Here is a 19295-nt window from a genome sequence, read left to right as displayed (position 1 = left end):
CTAGGTTATATACATAACCTTACGTTATCTTCCTCTATTAGAGATGGTTGCCTACCGTTATGACGCTGTCCCGTTTGTGGTGCATGGAGAATTCATCCAGGCCTGCCAGGAAGAGCTGGTTGGCTGTGTTGTAGGCTTGTCCCGCCTCTACCATCTTACCACTCAGCTTCAGAACCTGACAGGACAAACAGACAGACTGGTGAGGAAGGCTAGCTCTGTCGTGAGTCAAACTGAACAAGCTGGTGAGGAAGACTAGCTCTGTAGTGAGTCAAACTGAACAAGCTGGTGAGGAAGGCTAGCTCTGTAGTCAGAGTTAAACTGAGCAAGCTGGTGAGGAAGGCTAGCTCTGTAGTCAGAGTTAAACTGAACAAGCTGGTGAGGAAGGCTAGCTCTGTAGTGAGAGTTAAACTGAACAAGCTGGTGAGGAAGACTAGCTCTGTAGTGAGTCAAACTGAACAAGCTGGTGAGGAAGACTAGCTCTGTAGTGAGTCAAACTGAACAAGCTGGTGAGGAAGGCTAGCTCTGTAGTGAGAGTTAAACTGAACAAGCTGGTGAGGAAGGCTAGCTCTGTAGTGAGAGTTAAACTGAACAAGCTGGTGATGAAGACTAGCTCTGTAGTGAGTCAAACTGAACAAGCTGGTGAGGAAGGCTAGCTCTGTAGTGAGAGTTAAACTGAACAAGCTGGTGAGGAAGGCTAGCTATGTAGTCAGAGTTAAACTGAACAAGCTGGTGAGGAAGGCTAGCTCTGTAGTGAGAGTCAAACTGAACAAGCTGGTGAGGAAGGCTAGCTCTGTAGTCAGAGTTAAACTGAACAAGCTGGTGAGGAAGGCTAGCTCTGTAGTGAGTTAAACTGAACAAGCTGGTGAGGAAGACTAGCTCTGTAGTGAGAGTTAAACTGAACAAGCTGGTGAGGAAGGCTAGCTCTGTAGTGAGAGTTAAACTGAACAAGCTGGTGAGGAAGGCTAGCTTTGTAGTGAGAGTTAAACTGAACAAGCTGGTGAGGAAGGCTAGCTCTGTAGTGAGAGTTAAACTGAACAAGCTGGTAAGGAAGGCTAGCTCTGTCGTGAGTCAAACTGAACAAGCTGGTGAGGAAGATTAGCTCTGTAGTGAGAGTTAAACTGAACAAGCTGGTGAGGAAGGCTAGCTCTGTAGTGAGAGTTAAACTGAACAAGCTGGTGAGGAAGGCTAGCTCTGTAGTGAGAGTTAAACTGAACAAGCTGGTGAGGAAGGCTAGCTCTGTAGTGAGAGTTAAACTGAACAAGCTGGTGAGGAAGGCTAGCTCTGTAGTGAGTCAAATTGAACAAGCTGGTGAGGAAGACTAGCTCTGTCGTGAGTCAAACTGAACAAGCTGGTGAGGAAGATTAGCTCTGTAGTGAGAGTTAAACTGAACAAGCTGGTGAGGAAGGCTAGCTCTGTAGTGAGAGTTAAACTGAACAAGCTGGTGAGGAAGGCTAGCTCTGTCGTGAGTCAAACTGAACAAGCTGGTGAGGAAGATTAGCTCTGTAGTGAGTCAAACTGAACAAGCTGGTGAGGAAGGCTAGCTCTGTCGTGAGTCAAACTGAACAAGCTGGTGAGGAAGGCTAGCTCTGTCGTGAGTCAAACTGAACAAGCAACCTATGCTCCGCATCCACCCTCTGGCATCCTGTCTGCTCTACCCTTGACGCCTGCACAGCAGAGACAGGAAGTGGCGAGGGTAGTGTGAGCCTCCCATGCGTTACACCTCGCCAATGAGAGTCCATGCTGGCAGGCGAAAAGATGTGACAGGCTGCCTCCTCGTGTGCCGGAGGGAACACGTGATGCAAGGCTTCTATCCTCTCCACAACCGACCAGTGGGGGGCATAGTCGAGGAACATTCAAGACAGGGGAGGGGAGAATTGGATACACAAAATTGGGATGGGAGAAAAAATAGAAAATAAGGAGAAAAAGTGGATCAAAAAAAGAAAAATGTAGAGAACATCCGCAGCTGCTTCTCCCAACCCCCACCCACTAGAATAGAATAGAAATAGAAGTGCAAGTGTCCAGGTGTCACACTGTGTACTGAAATTATGTGTTTTCATGGTGTGGCCAGAAATACATTTCCATTTAATGTGGAAGATTAAGTTACAAGTTTTATTGTATCGTCATGTCATGTATTGTATTGTATTGCTATAATGTATTATTGTATTGTATTGTAATAATTAGTGCTGTCAAACGATTAAAATATTTAACTCGATTAATCGCATGATTGTCCATAGTTAACTCGCGATTAATCGCAAATTAATCGCATTTTTATTTTTTAAATTTTTTTTACCTTAAACAGATCTTTTTCAAGTTCCAAGTTTTAATACTCTTATCAACATGCGAGTCAACAAATGCTTGCTTTATGCAGCCATTTAACACAAAAGGATGACCCTCATGCATTGCAAATTTGCATCAAATTCAAAACAGAGTGATGCACAAAATAACTTAAAAGAAAATAATAATTTAAAACAATGAATAAAGTGTGCATGAAATAATAGGGGAAAGAAAACGTTACATTCACACACACAAGGGCTGATTAATCACACACCCCCCTCTCTCCCTCACACACACACTCTCCCAGCTCTCTTTCTCTTTTGCCCCTTCCTCATCTCTCTCACCCCCCTCTCTCTCTATATCACACACACACACACACACACACACACACACACACACACACACACACACACACTTCAGAAACAAACATAGTATCAATGAGAGCATCAATAATACACCTGAGTGAAGTCTAGTAAAAAAAAAAAAAAAAAAAAAAAAAAATGTTTTAGTTAATCTTGAGTTAAAAAAATTAGTGGCATTAATAGAATCGGGAGTTAACGCGATATTAACGCGATATATTTGACAGCCTTAGTAATAATGTATTGTTGTAATATAATTAGGGATGCTCGATATTGGCTTTTTTACCGATACCGATATACCGATATTGTCCAACTCTTCATTTCCGATACCGATATCAACCGATACCGATATATGCAGGGTTTCCCCCCCAAAAAATGGAATAATTTCAGGTAATTAACATTACATATCTCTTGTTGTGGAATTAACACAACATTATGCATACTTTTGACAATAAATAAAATCAGAATTTGTTCTTACTTGCTTGCCTGGGCAGGGCTGTACGCTAAGCTTTTTCACTAGGGGCACACTTGCCCCTAAATGAGAAATTTAGGGGCAAAGAATATTTTTTAGGGGCAAATTTTTTAATAACTATTTTACCATTATAGTAGGGCTGGGCGATATGGCCTCTAAATGATATCGCGATATTTTGACATTTCCTCTAAAGCACTTAAAAATGCTTGATTGAACCCTTTGATGCATACAGTCACGCCAATATGATGATTATAATAAGTCCCTGCAACATATGTTTGCATTATTAAACCATGAAGATGCTTTAAAAAATTATTTAATGAAAATGTACTAAGAGTAGTCTACTGACACACTAATAAAAAAAATTATTTACATCTAAGACAATTTATATAAAAACTCTTGGGTGCCTTTTACACAGTACTGTGTTTTCTATCCACTTTAGCCAAACACACACACACACACATATATATATATATACATATACACACACATATATATATATATATACACACACTACTGTGAGAAAATAATAATCACACAGACTTAATGATTTTAGAATATTTCAGATAATGAAATTAAATGTTTATATCATCAACTATCCAGTTAGTATTTATACTGTGTGTAACATTTGGCTACTTTAAATCATTGAATGTATGAGAGAGAGAGAGAGAGAGAGAGAGAGAGAGAGAGAGAGAGAGAGAGAGAGAGAGAGAGAGCGAGCCCCCCTTCGGGTTTTGATCGTCTAAGCTGCCGTAGGTGATGACGTCACACTCGAATGTAAACAGGAAGAGATGGAGACACACGGAGATGGGAATTGAATGATATACAGAAACGAATAACCAATAAATATGAAGTTATGTTTAAACTTCTGTTGTCAAGCGTTGTCAATATAATCCACCCCCTTTCCTCACGAATGGAACTAGTCTTGTGGAGTCCGCTTTGACCGTTTTCCAGGGTTAGCAGAGATCGCTAGTTAGCTTAGCATAATCCTAATGGAGACCTTGGTTAGAAGCTACCGTTAGCTCATTGCTCGTGTCAATTAAATTGCATGTTATTAAAGGTCCGCGCTGGTCTGTCTAATGAAATTACAACCGCAACATTATATTGCACTGTACAGCCCTGGTTGTAGGCTAATGTTTTACTACAATTTGTATGGATTATGTAACTGAGGGGTACAATTCCCTGACTGTATTGTTAGATATGATATTTAATACCACTACCTCATGTACTTTAACTTCTGGCCACCCAGTACAAGATATAAGTATGATGAACACTTTCCCACCTGATGAAACGAATCCACACAAATGTACCAAATCGAAGGTTTAATACAGCAAAAGGTGTATACAACGATCACTTAATTACATTTATGATTTGAAATATGAAATATGCACTTTTATGGCAAATGAGTATTCGTAGGTAAATCAACATTGAATGTCCAATCTCTGGTTACGCAGGGAGTAAGTATACAACCTGGAATATTTAGGAAACGATAGCGATGGTACTTAAATGATTATAGCTGGATACACTAAGGGGGGGGGGGGGGTCCCGCTGGTTGTAAGACAGTAGGAGGGGGGGGTTAGAGAAGCCGCTGGCGGTATCCCATCTGGCCGACGGTGTCTTGGGAGAATCCAAAGTCTTGGACACGGTGCCCACAGAACCTCGGACCGCAGACGAATACAGCTGGACCCTCTGTGGACGGTATCTGCCGGTCCACAACGGAGAGACGTGAGGCGACCTCACTGGTGTCGAGCGCCGTCTCACCTGGAGTCTTCTCCGGGGGGTAGTTCCAACACTCCGCAGTGTTGGCCTTTATCCATGGAATAATCAAAGCACACAAAGCATAATCCAAGCCGTGGAAGGCTCGCCGTCGTCCGGGTAGAGTAATCCAATATACAGGTCCAGTCGCTCTTGGCCCGGAGCTCCTCGGATGCAATCACCACTAGGGGTCTGACCAGCCTGGTTAAGCGTCCAGATAACGTCAGGAACGATGGGGGTACTGATAACTTTAGAACTCTAACCGAACGATGCACCATACATAAATAGACTATTATTAGCTTAATAGAATACGTCCAACTCGACGGTATAGTGCCAAACTATGACTATTCAACTATTAATCTACACAATATCTCAATGCCTATTCTGGGCCAAGTAGGCCTTACTACACCGCACGTGCGTCGTGGGGAGGCTTTGCGTCTGTCACTCTGTTGGAGGGTAAAGAACTGGACTAAAAGAAAGTTCTACTTTACTTGCGCCATATATATATGCGCTATGAACAAATAGTACCATTCGTATTTCGCCCGACATATTCCTGCGCGGAACCGGGGCTTGCCACGACATGTTAGGCGGCACGATTGAACTTGGACCTAGGGGTATGGCAACCTGGCGCCAGGTTCTCGTCCAATGGTAGAATGAAACTATTATGGGCTGTTTAGTAGACTAAAGGGATATTCAATGCATATTGTACAAGGAATATACAGGGGATATCAAACGATATACAAATACAATTAAATATATATATATAAATAAATATACATATTCGGTTTAATCTGATCCTTCACAACAGCCGCCCCCTAATTAGTCCCACCTAATTAGCTAAGCAGAGACAGATTAACCGCACTGTCTACCACTCAAGGTCCGCTGTAAGGGTCAGTCAACTCACAAAGTCATAGGGTCATGGTCATCATCGATAGTATCTGGGAGTCGGGGCAGTTCTATGAGCCTCGCCACGGGACGTGTGTAAGTGCGCCCTTGGACGAGTACTTCAGCTGCTCGGACCTTGCCATCGGCACCGGTGATCACTTTGCTTACGCGGCCAGCCGGCCACATAGCTCTGGGTAGTGACTGGTCAATAATCATGACGACTGTTCCTTCTGTCAAATTGTCTCTCTCTTTTACCCACTTCTGGCGGGTCTGTAGAGACGGTAGGTAGTGAAGTAGGAAGCTGCTCCAAAACTTGTCAGCTAGTACTTGGCTGTACCTCCACATTCTTCGGCCGTTCGCTTCTTCAGGCCTGTACATTGTCTGGGGTAGCGCGGGGTCCAGCCGCCCCATTAGGAGTGTGTTGGGGGTGACTGGGTCGACATCTGCTACATCACTGGAGACGTAACCGAGGGGCTTTGAGTTCAATACTCCCTCGATCTCCGTGAGGACTGTCATTAGGACTTCCTCCGCCACAGTCTGGGCTCCGAGTACGGCGTACAGGGCTGTCTTTATAGAACGTACTTCTCGTTCCCAGGTTCCACCGAAGTGGGGTGCGTTCGGGGGATTAAACTGGAAGTCAATCTGGGCTGGAGCGAGGTGGGTCTTAAGTTCTGGGCCCATAGCTTGGAAGCTCTCTCTCAGCTCTCTTTCTCCGCCTTTGAAGTTGGTCCCGTGATCAGACAACAATGTAGACGGTTTTCCTTTCCGTGATGCGAATCTCCGGAAGGCCATAAGGAATGAGTCTGTGCTCATGGTCGGAAGGAGCTCGATATGTATCGCTCTGGTGGTCATGCATTTGAATACAATACCCCACCGCTTCTCGGTGCCTCTTCCTCTCTTTATATACAACGGGCCAAAGCAGTCCATGCCTGTGGAGTGGAATGGCTTGTCGCCGATTCGGAGGCGACAGGGGGGTAAGTCAGCCATCCGTGGTATGCGGGGCTGCGCGCGCCACTTACGGCAGTCTAGACAGGTTCGCTGGAAGCGCCGTACTGCTTCTCTCCCTTGCAATATCCAATAACGACGTCTGATCTCCGCGAAGACTCTCTCTGCTCCTGCGTGGTGTACATCCTCGTCGTATTTCTTTATGATCAGCTCTGTGACCTTGTGTCGGCTGTTCAAGACGATCGGGTACTTAATGTCATCCGGTAGATCGGGGGCTCTCCGCAGGCGACCACCCACTCTGATGAGATTATGGGCGTCACTCTCTGGTGCCAGGTGAATCAGTCTGCTGTCTGATGGGACGGGGTTTCCTCCCTGTAGACAGTCTAGCTCATCAGGGAACGAGTCTCTCTGGGCTCGTTGTAGTAGAAGAAGTTCTGCTTCTTCGTAGTCAGCTGCTGACATGTCAGTGGTGGACTGAATCTCTGGGTGGTGCCGCAGGAATGTTCTTTGCTGCGCACTCTCTAGGGTAATGCAGTCATCTATGTTGGGGTCTGTGGAGGCGACAGTGCTCAGTCCACAGAACATAGGTTTCTTGTTCTCAGCCTCCTCGTTACTTGCTTCCCTCGGGGTGGGCGTAGGCCAATCTCCTTCCGGGAGCTTGAGGAATGCTGGTCCGTCACTGTAGATGTTGCGACGGGTTAGGTCATCCAGAGACATTCCCCGGGTGATGACGTCAGCTGGGTTGTGTTTGGTGTCCACATACCGCCAGCTTGCTTCTTCTGTTAATTCTTGAATCTCGGTGACTCTGACTCCCACGAAGACCTTGTATCTGCATGAATCAGACTTGATCCATGTGAGTACTGTCGTGGAATCTGACCACAAGATTGTTCTATGCACCGGAATGGTGAGTTCACGTTGGATTAACGTGGCTAGATGCGCTCCTGCGAGGGCTGCGCAGAGCTCTAGACGTGGGATAGATTGTTGCTTACGTGGGGCTATTCTTGAGCGGGCCAGGATGAAAGCAGTGTGTATCTTTCCTCCCATCTCTTGGGCACGCAAGTAGGCCACCGATCCGTAGGCTACTTCGGAGGCGTCGCTGAAGACGTGTAGCTCAATCTGGCATGTCTCTGGCCTCACTGTGGATCAGTGCATGTGAGCGGATCGGAGCGTGAGCGGCGCGGGGCGCGGAGCGGCCGGTTTTGACGTGAGCGAGGAGTGGGTTTTAAAATGAGTCGGCGCGACGTCCGGAGCGAGAGTTCTCCTCCGCTCCAATCCACTCCGGGCCGCTCACAGTGGTTTAACACTGATGTAATATATACATGCAGTACAATGCCAAAGCAACAGATGGCGATGTACAAACATGAAGGCCATTTTCAACCAATGAGAAGGGTGAACCTGTGATAGGCTGTTCGTTCAGGCTTTGTCACTGTAGAGACGCCCACACTCACTCCAGTTAGAAAAAGTATATCGACGCCATTGTTGTTGACGTTAGCTTACATGCTAACGTTAATGGCAGCGACCATAGCATTGTGGCTCGGCTAGCCTATCATCGCTTAATAGAGATAGTGAATGGATAAACAACGTTATTTAACATTGCAGAATGGCTACAATTACAATGCGGCTCAATACAAACAATTGTTAAGGGGCCCAGGGGGTGTAGACTGTTGTAGTTTGAGCTCATTTACACCATGCTCCAAAAAAAGAAGAAAAAAAACTGCCGAGCGATCTGGCGCGGGGAGCGGGGAGCGCTCGATTCAAGGTGAGCGGGGAGCGAGCGGAGAGCGACTTGGGGGCGGGGTCAACATGAGTGATTAGCGGAGCGGACCAAGCTTTAAAGAGCGAAGAGCGGATTTCTCGGCCGCGCCGATCCGCTCACGTAGTCTGCTGTGGATGGGAAGTAGCTGCGGCGTATATTGACACCTGGGAGTGAGCGGAGTTCCGTCTCCCACTCTCTCCATGTTGAGGCAAGGTGTGCGGGTATTGGGTCGTCCCAGCCCTGGTCCTTGTCCCATAGTGCTCGTACAATCATCTTTGCCCTGGTGGTGTAAGGTAGAATACATCCCAACGGGTCATATTGTCTGGCGAGTGTTCTGTACACACTCCGTCTGGTGGTCGGTATCGCCGCCGACCTTCCCTGCTCTGGAGCCAAGGGTTTGTGTCTATAGTGGAGCGAGTCTGTTTTGAAGCGCCAGACTAGTCCTAGTGTCATTTCTTGGGCTTCTCCTGGGATTGTCGCCATCCAGGTCTCGCTGCTGGCAGCCTTGTCCGCGGAGGAGAGGCTGCGCAATACGTGCGGGTCACTGCTGGCCCACTGCCTGAGATCAAAGCCGCCTTTGATCAGGGAGGCGCGTAACTTGATTAGGAGAGCCTCGGCTTCTTCTTGAGTCGAGACGCTTTGTAAACAGTTGTCCACGTAGAAACTGTTCTTCACACTGTGTTGGACCTCTTCATCTGCTGCTGGGTCCTCTGTGACGTGTTTCTGTAGTGCAAATGTAGCACAGCACGGGCTGCATGTGGTTCCGAAGGGGAGTACTTCCCACTGGTAGATGGATGGGTTCTCATCTCCGATCTTCTCTCTCCATAGGAACCGTAGCAGAGGCTTGTCCTCCTCTACTAGTCTCACCTGCAAGAACATCCCTTTGATATCCCCGCTTATAGCCACCTTGTCCTGGCGGAAGCGCAGTAGCACGCCTAGTAGGGAGGGGCCGAGTGTGGGGCCGGGCAAGAGCTCTTTATTCAGATTTTGGGATCCGATCTGGTAGCTGCAGTTAAACACAATGCGATCCTTGCCGTTGTGATGGACCTTGTGATGCGGCACGTACCATGATTCGGTCGTCTGATCGGCCTCTTTAATGTCAATCTTTGTTCCGTGTCCCGCTGTGATTAGCTTCTCAATCTCAGCTCGGTACACACTCTCTTGAGCGGGGTCTTTGGCTAGGCGCCGCTCTGTGTTCAGTAGATAGCGCTCCGTGGCGTCTTTCTTTGCGTGAAAGGTGGGCATTCCCTCTCGCCTCAGGAGTGGAGTTGCGTATCTCATCACTCCGCCGACTGTGACTCTCTTTGTCCCCTGCTCGAGTAGGTTGATGGCGTAAATGTCTTCTTTAGAGCGAATATCTTTCTTTTCGTTCTTAAAGGGCATTGTCTCTAGGGTCCATAGCCTCTCGACATGCTGCAGGAGAGTGGTGTCTTCTTCTGTCGTTCTGGAGTGGAAGCAGCTAGTGGCTGCTGTTCGGTTGAGAGATTTAGCGAGGGGGCCTTGTAGGGTCCACCCTAGGCGGGTCTCGACTGCTGCAGGACAGCCTCGGGGGCCTGTATGGACCGGGTCAATCGGGACTATGAGTTCTGCATGGTCGGAGCCTATCAACAGGGTCGGGGTAGCGCCGTCTATGAGCGGGATAGGTAATTGGCGCAGGTGCACATATTTATCCATCAACTTGGTGACAGGGTAGGTGTACTGCGATAGTCCTATTTCTTGGCTGGTGAAAGCATTTGTGATCTTGTACCGTCGCTCTGGCTGCCCGTTGGCTGCGATGGTGAAGGAGACATTCTCGCCCTTTATCGTCTTTAAATCTCTTCTTATTGTCCGAATCGTCATTTCGTTCTTGCTCCCCCGCAGTCCCAACTGGGTCGCAGCGGAGGCGAGCAGAAGGGTCTTCTCTGACCCGTCATCAAGGACGGCGTAAGTGTCCATGACTTTATCTTGGTAGCTCAATGTCACACGGACTACCTTTAAGAGCACTTGGGCTCCGCTGCTGCTGGCGGGGTCAATGTACATGACACTTGCCTTGGTGCCGCTCCGTGGTGCAGGTATAGGCCGTCTTCCGTTACTTTCGTGTAGTATATCTAGATGGGCTCCATCGCACCGGCTGCACCTTTTCTTTAGGCGGCATTCGGCTGCCATGTGGGGCCACGCACATCGATAACAGCGCCGGTTGGACTTTATCCATTGACTCACTTCTTCTGCATTCATCTTTGTGAATAGGTCACATTGTGACAGCCAGTGTTCTTTCTCCCAGTAGGGACACGCTATCTTCCACTTCTCTTTTCTCGAGGGGGTGCTGTGACTCTTACTGCTCGGTACTGACTCTGATTGGTGCATGACAGTCACCGATCTTCTTCCATCATTTATTCTCCTGGGTCCCTCTCTGGAGCTTGGCGTGCTCCGCCCGAAGGTGTCCAGTCGTAAGCTGCTGACTTCTCTCGCCAGGAAGTCGGCTAGATCAAGGAGGGATGGCTCGGGGCCGTTGGGATCCCGGTAATCCCTCTGCCGCCTAAAGCGCTCCTGTCTTGCGGGTGGCAGCTTCTCCAAAATCCTCTCGACGTTAGAGTTGGCGTATAGCTCATGCATGCCCTTCTCCCGTTGCGCTCCCAGCATCCCTACCAGGGACTGCACTTTGATTGACAGGTCGTCTAGTGAGCGATTGTCTGTGGCTGGGGGTAGGCGGTCAATATGCCTTATCTCCTGGATTACGTAATCCCATATACGTCCATATCTCTGATCCAGCGCTGCAAGGGCCGCTGTGTATGGAGTCGAAGAGGTAGCATAGGCTAGCGCTATATTGTGCGCTCGCGGTACTTTCAGGTGCTTCAGTAATATTGCATACTTGTGGCGTTCATCAGCGACATCCACCATCATTGTCTCTAAGCACATCCGGAGCTCCGTGTACTGTGCTCGACTCTCATAGGCGAAGTCTGGGAATGACGGTGTGGCATTGTATGACGCCGTGGATGGCTGATACATCGGCGAGCGTTGGGGGAGAGACCTCCTGGGCGAGTCCCCTCTTGCGCCTCGCTGTGGGCTGGTACTGGCAGGGTACCATGGCCCGCTGGTCCAGGTGCTGTTCCTCGGGGCTGGTCGTGCGTCGTGCTCACCCGTGAATAGAGTCGGGGGTCTGTAGCGCAGCGCCGCGGGGGTATAGCCTGGACTGTATGGGACCTCCTGGTCCGGTGGAGTACTGTGCTGTCGTCGGGCTTGGTTCTCCTCTTCTCCCTCTTCTTCCTCTATCAGATCTTCCAGATCCTGTAATCGTTTATTTAGCTTCTCCGCAGTGTATGCCGCTCCTTCCTTGTAGCTGGGTCTCGCTTGGACCGGTCTGTGAAGGGGGTCTGCGGGGGGTATAGGCTCTGTCTGTTGGTCAAGTTCAGGGTCGCTTGCTCGTTGAGGAGACGCTGCTCTTGACTGTTGTCTCGACGAGTTCCTTGAACCCCTGGCGGAGGGAGAGGGTGTTGTCCTTTTGATCAGCTGCTCTATTAGTTGCGCTTGTAGTCTGTCGCGCTCTGCGTCTCTTTGGGCACCGGCAGCGGCACGCTGGGCGTCGGCCCGGTCTCTTGCCATATTCTCTTCTGTCTGGAAGCGTCTCATCTCCAGACGTGTGCGCTGTTCTTCGCTCCGTTGCTGTGCTTGGAGGTGTTCGCGCTCGCTAAGCATCTGCGCTTGGAGTCGGTCGCGTTCGGTAGAGGCTGTCAGGCTGACGAGGAACGCCTGTTGTAGTATCCTCTCCGCTTCGCTGGGGGAAGGCGGTTGTGGAGGTGAGCCGCTCCTGCGTGAGCCGCTCCTGGGGGTACTCGTTGGGGAGTCCTGGAGCTCTAGTTCCTCGGCGCTCTCCTCCTCTTCTTCCGTGCAGAGTTCTCTCTCTGTAGGGTTGTCTTCCTCCCAGGGCTGGTCGGGGACTACTTCTTGAGTAGTGGCGGGGGGTAAAGGCATGTCAATTCCCTCCTGGTCCGCACCGTGAGCTTGGTCAGTTACATTAGGACCTACTAGGGCCTCTGTGGTCGGGGAAACCTGGTCGTTAAGGTCAGACATAATTTTACTTTCTACTTTTACCGCGTTTACCGTTTGTCGAAGGCTAGGTAGTTGACTGACAGTGTAAGCCTCTAAGTACTGAGGTGTCTGTCGTCTGCGCCGCGGGATTTCTAGGTTAGGAGGATCGTTTCGTGGAGTGTTCATCATAGGCCATTTCGATATTAATAACACTATATTAATATTACACTAGTTACCCTCCGGCTCGAAGGACCAATTGTAACTGAGGGGTACAATTCCCTGACTGTATTGTTAGATATGATATTTAATACCACTACCTCATGTACTTTAACTTCTGGCCACCCAGTACAAGATATAAGTATGATGAACACTTTCCCACCTGATGAAACGAATCCACACAAATGTACCAAATCGAAGGTTTAATACAGCAAAAGGTGTATACAACGATCACTTAATTACATTTATGATTTGAAATATGAAATATGCACTTTTATGGCAAATGAGTATTCGTAGGTAAATCAACATTGAATGTCCAATCTCTGGTTACGCAGGGAGTAAGTATACAACCTGGAATATTTAGGAAACGATAGCGATGGTACTTAAATGATTATAGCTGGATACACTAAGGGGGGGGGGGGGGTCCCGCTGGTTGTAAGACAGTAGGAGGGGGGGGTTAGAGAAGCCGCTGGCGGTATCCCATCTGGCCGACGGTGTCTTGGGAGAATCCAAAGTCTTGGACACGGTGCCCACAGAACCTCGGACCGCAGACGAATACAGCTGGACCCTCTGTGGACGGTATCTGCCGGTCCACAACGGAGAGACGTGAGGCGACCTCACTGGTGTCGAGCGCCGTCTCACCTGGAGTCTTCTCCGGGGGGTAGTTCCAACACTCCGCAGTGTTGGCCTTTATCCATGGAATAATCAAAGCACACAAAGCATAATCCAAGCCGTGGAAGGCTCGCCGTCGTCCGGGTAGAGTAATCCAATATACAGGTCCAGTCGCTCTTGGCCCGGAGCTCCTCGGATGCAATCACCACTAGGGGTCTGACCAGCCTGGTTAAGCGTCCAGATAACGTCAGGAACGATGGGGGTACTGATAACTTTAGAACTCTAACCGAACGATGCACCATACATAAATAGACTATTATTAGCTTAATAGAATACGTCCAACTCGACGGTATAGTGCCAAACTATGACTATTCAACTATTAATCTACACGATATCTCAATGCCTATTCTGGGCCAAGTAGGCCTTACTACACCGCACGTGCGTCGTGGGGAGGCTTTGCGTCTGTCACTCTGTTGGAGGGTAAAGAACTGGACTAAAAGAAAGTTCTACTTTACTTGCGCCATATATATATGCGCTATGAACAAATAGTACCATTCGTATTTCGCCCGACATATTCCTGCGCGGAACCGGGGCTTGCCACGACATGTTAGGCGGCACGATTGAACTTGGACCTAGGGGTATGGCAACCTGGCGCCAGGTTCTCGTCCAATGGTAGAATGAAACTATTATGGGCTGTTTAGTAGACTAAAGGGATATTCAATGCATATTGTACAAGGAATATACAGGGGATATCAAACGATATACAAATACAATTAAATATATATATATAAATAAATATACATATTCGGTTTAATCTGATCCTTCACAACAGATTAATTTAGGAGTGAAATGCGAATGAAGGGTTGAAATCACCACTCGCAAGCTTGCCCCCAGATATTATTTTAAACTCGCACGGACCAAATTAGGTGGCAATTTGCGATCATATCATCGCAGTGTACAGGCCTGCTGGGTAAATAAAGGTTATAGAAATGTAAAAAAAAAAAAAAAAACGATAGGCTACCGATATTTTCCGATATCACATTTTAATGCCGATATCGGCCGATAATATCGGTAGGCCGATAATATCGGACATCCCTAAATATAATGTAATCATCTAATAATGTATTTTTGTATTGTAATGTAATAATGTATTGTTGTATTATATTGTAATGTAATAATCAATTTTTTTTATGCCAATTCCCCCCTCCCCTTCCTGGTAGTTGCACACATTTGCCCCCCACTGGTCGGTCTAGGGAGCCCTGAAGTCTATCACATGCTTCCTCCGATACATAGGAGACAGCCAGCAGCCTCTTTTCACCTGGCAGCGAGGACTCTCATTGGTGAAGTGTAACGCGTGGGAGGGCACACTACCCTCACCATCTCCCTCCCTCGCTGTGCAGGCGCCCTGACCGACCTGTAGGAGTCGCTGCTTACAACGACCAGAACACCACCCACCGGCTTCCCTCCCGCTGACACTGCCAACCGTGTCAGTATGACGACCGGCCAAGCCGGAGGCACCGCTGACAGCTGGATTCGATACCAGTGTCTCTGCGGTGGTAGAGACAGACGCTGCGCTACCCGGCCGCCCTCTTTTATCTTGTTTTATGACCTTCTTTCGTCTGTTTTATCCTGAGTAAAGCCCAGAGTGTAGAGGACAAATAAAGCATATCATCATCATCATCATCATCATCATCATCATCATCAGACAGCCAGCTACCTTGTCCACCCGAGTCTCCAGCAGAGTAACGTCAGTTTCACACTGATCCAAGGTCAGCCTGAGAAAACAGGAGGGAAACCAGGGGCCTTAATTACAGACATGATATCATATTATAACACTGATCCAAGGTCAGCCTGAGAAAACAGGAGGGAAACCATGGGCCTTAATTACACACATGATATCATAATATAACACAGGGGTTTACATATACAGCGTTCTCGTCCATTCTGATTAATACACGTTTAACTAGTTTCGTCCCATACAGAGCACTGATGAAAGCTTGTATATATGGTTTCATATGTAAACCCTGGTGAAACCTTAATATCTATATTATATTGTTTCATATGTAAACCCTGGTGAAACCTCAATATCTATATTATATTGTTTCATAATGTAAACCCTGGTGAAATCTCAATATCTAATACATTATAAATGCTTTCATATGTAAACCCTGGTGAAACCTCAATATCTATATTATATTGTTTCATATGTAAACCCTGGTGAAACCTCAATATCTATATTATATTGTTTCATAATGTAAACCCTGGTGAAATCTCAATATCTAATATATTATAAATGCTTTCATATGTAAACCCTGGTGAAACCTCAATATCTATATTATATTGTTTCATATGTAAACCCTGGTGAAATCTCAATATCTAATATATTATTATATATGCATTGCTTTCATATGTAAACCCTGGTGAAATCTCAATATCTATATTATATTGTTTCATAATGTAAACCCTGGTGAGACCTCAATATCTATATTATATTGTTTCATAATATGAAACCTCAATATCTATATTATATTGTTTCATATGTAAACCCTGGTGAAATCTCAATATCTAATATATAATAAATGCGTTCATATGTAAACCCTGGTGAAATCTCAATATCTAATATATTATGCTTTCATATGTAAACCCTGGTGAAATCTCATTATCTATATTATATTGTTTCATATGTAAACCCTGGTGACCCCTCAATATCTATATTATATTGTTTCATAATGTAAACCCTGGTGAAATCTCAATATCTAATATATTATAAATGCTTCCATATGTAAACCCTGGTGAAATCACAATATCTAATATAGTATATCTTTCATATTTAAACCCTGGTGAAACCGGAATATCTACATATTGTAGTGATTGTTAATTGTACATAATTCACCCACGGAACTATTGTTAGGAACAAGAGTTCCGCCCGAACATTATATGAGGTGGCACTACCTGCCACCACAAGTCAGTCGACTGCAAGCAACGTAGCAGTAGCATGTTGTGTTTGTCTCACAAATAAATGCTGTTCGCTCTACCTCGAGCTACCGTCTCCGACTCCCATCTCTCGGCACTACACTGGTGACCCCGACATTGGTCTCGCTGAAGTATCAGGGACCGAACCGAACATGGCAAACGATGCCGTTATTCTTCGATTGCCGGAGTTTTGGGAGCATTCTGCGGCGGCGTGGTTCGCTCAAACAGAGGCGCAGTTCGCCCTACGAGGGGTTGACGACGACGCCGCGAGATATTACCACGTCGTCTCGAGCCTCGGGAGCACTACAGCGGCGAGGACGGTAGGATTCATAACAGCTCCGCCTGCCCGGAATAAATATGAGGCGTTTAAGACGCACCTACTCAGAATATTCGAGTTGTCACAGTCAGAGCGGGCCCGACGCTTGCTGGCTATACGAGGCTTGGGGGACAGCAAACCTTCGGAGCACATGGAGATGATGTTAAACCTGCTGGGTGCAGAACGGCCTGATTTCCTGTTTATCGAACTGTTTCTCAGGCACATGCCGCCACACGTGCAGACGGCACTTGCCAATACAGCGACTACTGATCCCCGTGCTTTGGCAGAAGAGGCAGACCGCTTCTACCTGGCCACTCGACACTTTGCCCCAGGGCTAATAGCCTCGACTCGCGGTTACACGCCGCAGGGGGGAGGGGCGAGGAAGAACAGGAGCAGCGCTGCCGCAGGCATGTGTTATTACCACGCGCGTTTCGGCGCGAGGGCGACAAGATGCCGTTCCCCTTGCACTTTCGTCATAACGCATAAACGCAGACACCTGCGCCCAGTAGCAGCGGTGAGCGCAGGTATGTCGAACCGGCTGCTTTTCATTAGAGACACACTCTCCGGTTGCAAATTCCTCTGCGACACCGGAGCTCAGAGGAGCGTCCTGCCAGCTACAAAAGAGGACACCGCCGGCGATGATAGAGGTCCACGCCTGACGACCGCCAACGATACCCCTATCCGCACCTACGGTACAAGGACCGTGGAACTGTGTTTTGGGGGCCAGCGGTTCATGTGGGACTGCATCACGGCCGACATTTCGTTCCCACTACTCGGGGCAGATTTCCTGGGTGCACACGGGCTCCTCGTGGACATTAGACATGGCCGCCTAATAAACGTGCAGACACAGGCTTCGTTGGCATGTGTCCGCGATGAGGCGACATACGGCGGCCTTCTTACAGCTTTCACCGACCACAAACCCCTCACGTTTTCTGAGTCAAGGGTAGCGGAGCCATGGTCGGCACGACAACAGCTCACGTACGATTCAGAGTGCGCCGCGAGACACGTCGCCGAGAAGCCCAACGTCGTCATCGGAGCTGTACAGCCGGACCTTGACTACGTCAACAGGGGCTCGGAACAGGCCTCCGACCACGACATCCAGGCCCTCGGGACTGCAGATTCCAGTCTACGCCTGGAGGACGTCGCGATTGGTCACTCGGGTCCGACACTGCTGAATGACCTATCCACCGGACACCCTAGCCCACAGGCCCCTGAGGACTGGCGAAGGCTCGCCTTTGAGGTGGGGTACAACCACCACAAGATTGAACCCGCCCACGTAGACATTTCCCAGCCCTTAGAGCTGGCCCTCTCCCCCCGCCGAGGCCGTCCGCCGCTACCCCGAGACCCGCCAACGACGGAGCCGCCGTTGGCCTCGTCGACGTCTGTGCCCCCGGGTGTCGGGGAGGACGCGGGCGCTTGCGCCGCCCCTACCTCCCCGCCCCTGGCTTTCCGCACTCACCGTGGCCGGTTCATGCCCCCGGGCGCCGTGGAGGGGGCAATCGCTTGCACCGCGCCCCCGGTTGTCCGCTCACGCCGCGGCCGGGTCGTTGTCTCTCCCCGCCGTGGAGATTTTGACCATGGATGAATTCTGGGGGGGTTTGTGTAGTGATTGTTAATTGTACATAATTCACCCACGGAACTATTGTTAGGAACAAGAGTTCCGCCCGAACATTATATGAGGTGGCACTACCTGCCACCACAAGTCAGTCGACTGCAAGCAACGTAGCAGTAGCATGTTGTGTTTGTCTCACAAATAAATGCTGTTCGCTCTACCTCAAGCTACCGTCTCCGACTCCCATCTCTCGGCACTACAATATACACATTATTATCCGTCACACGTTGATTTTTAGTCCCATCTCTGCCAGGCCTCCACACAGCCTCTCATGGGCCTCCATGTAGACTACAGCAGCCCTACAAGCCTCCACCATTTACAGGTGTCAGACCCAACTACTACTTTGAATTGTTAACAAGAAATCCTTTATGTCTTTCTACTATTACCCTGTACCCCCCCCCCCCCCCCCTATTCTGCTATGACGCCCACGAGGCAATTGTGTAAGTTCTATTCTATAAACCACAGTGGTGGGAAATCCACGAAGTGTGGAGGTTTGATTGATTGATTGAGAACGTTATTAACAGATTGCAGAATGGGTACAGTACAGTACAGCTCAATACACACAATTGTTAAGGGGATGCAGACCAGAGAAAGACTTTCGTCTTGTTTACATCAGGGTCCCCAATTTTCAATTCATCATAACATCACATATGACATACAGACTGAGATAGACAGTACTGTTACATCTAGACATTTATGACATACCAGATTTGCAAATACAGTACTGTTTGTGATACAAAAAGAGTCCAGAAAAGAGAGTATATACATTTGACGTAGAATATATGATAGGATGAGATGACCCACCTGAATGCAGGAGAGTCTTTGATGCATTCCTCAAAGTCCAGGAAGGAGTCCATCATCATGTGGACACTGGACAGTAACAGATGTTATTTACAGTGAGGAGTCTGACCGACCTGTGGCTGTTTTCACTTGTATTAGGTTCAGCAGTGAGTGACGTGTAACTCGGGCACTAGTCTAAAAGAAACATCACCGTGTGGTTGTTGTCAGTGTGTTCAAGTCACGCACGGACCTAAAGAGAGCGTGTGAACGCATTATTATCGGCCGTCCAACTCTCTCATCATCATCATCATGATCGATCATGTAACGGGTTCAGCCTC

General features: G+C 48.1%; 1 protein-coding gene across 1 annotated transcript in view; it reads right to left on the bottom strand.

The window, feature by feature from the left end:
- The window catches only part of LOC311224744 (arf-GAP with coiled-coil, ANK repeat and PH domain-containing protein 2), a gene marked incomplete at its 3' end in the record, with an annotated part of 72757 nt that extends 53698 nt beyond the window's left edge, over window positions 1-19059 (bottom strand). The window contains exons 1-3 of the mRNA XM_084309845.1: window positions 18982-19059; window positions 14994-15051; window positions 56-175 (exon numbers count right to left, since the gene is read on the bottom strand). Of these exons, the coding sequence (XP_084165971.1) occupies window positions 56-175; window positions 14994-15051; window positions 18982-19040 (237 nt within the window). The 5' untranslated portion in view covers window positions 19041-19059. The remainder of the gene's footprint in view (window positions 1-55; window positions 176-14993; window positions 15052-18981) is intronic.
- Between the last annotated feature and the right edge of the window lie 236 nt (window positions 19060-19295).

Source organism: Notolepis coatsorum (assembly GCF_963971535.1).
Source record: "Notolepis coatsorum genome assembly, chromosome: 1".
NCBI classification, from domain to species: Eukaryota; Metazoa; Chordata; class Actinopteri; order Aulopiformes; family Paralepididae; genus Notolepis; species Notolepis coatsorum.
Note: the sequence above shows the minus strand (reverse complement) of the source record. Positions and strands in the feature narration are given on the sequence as shown.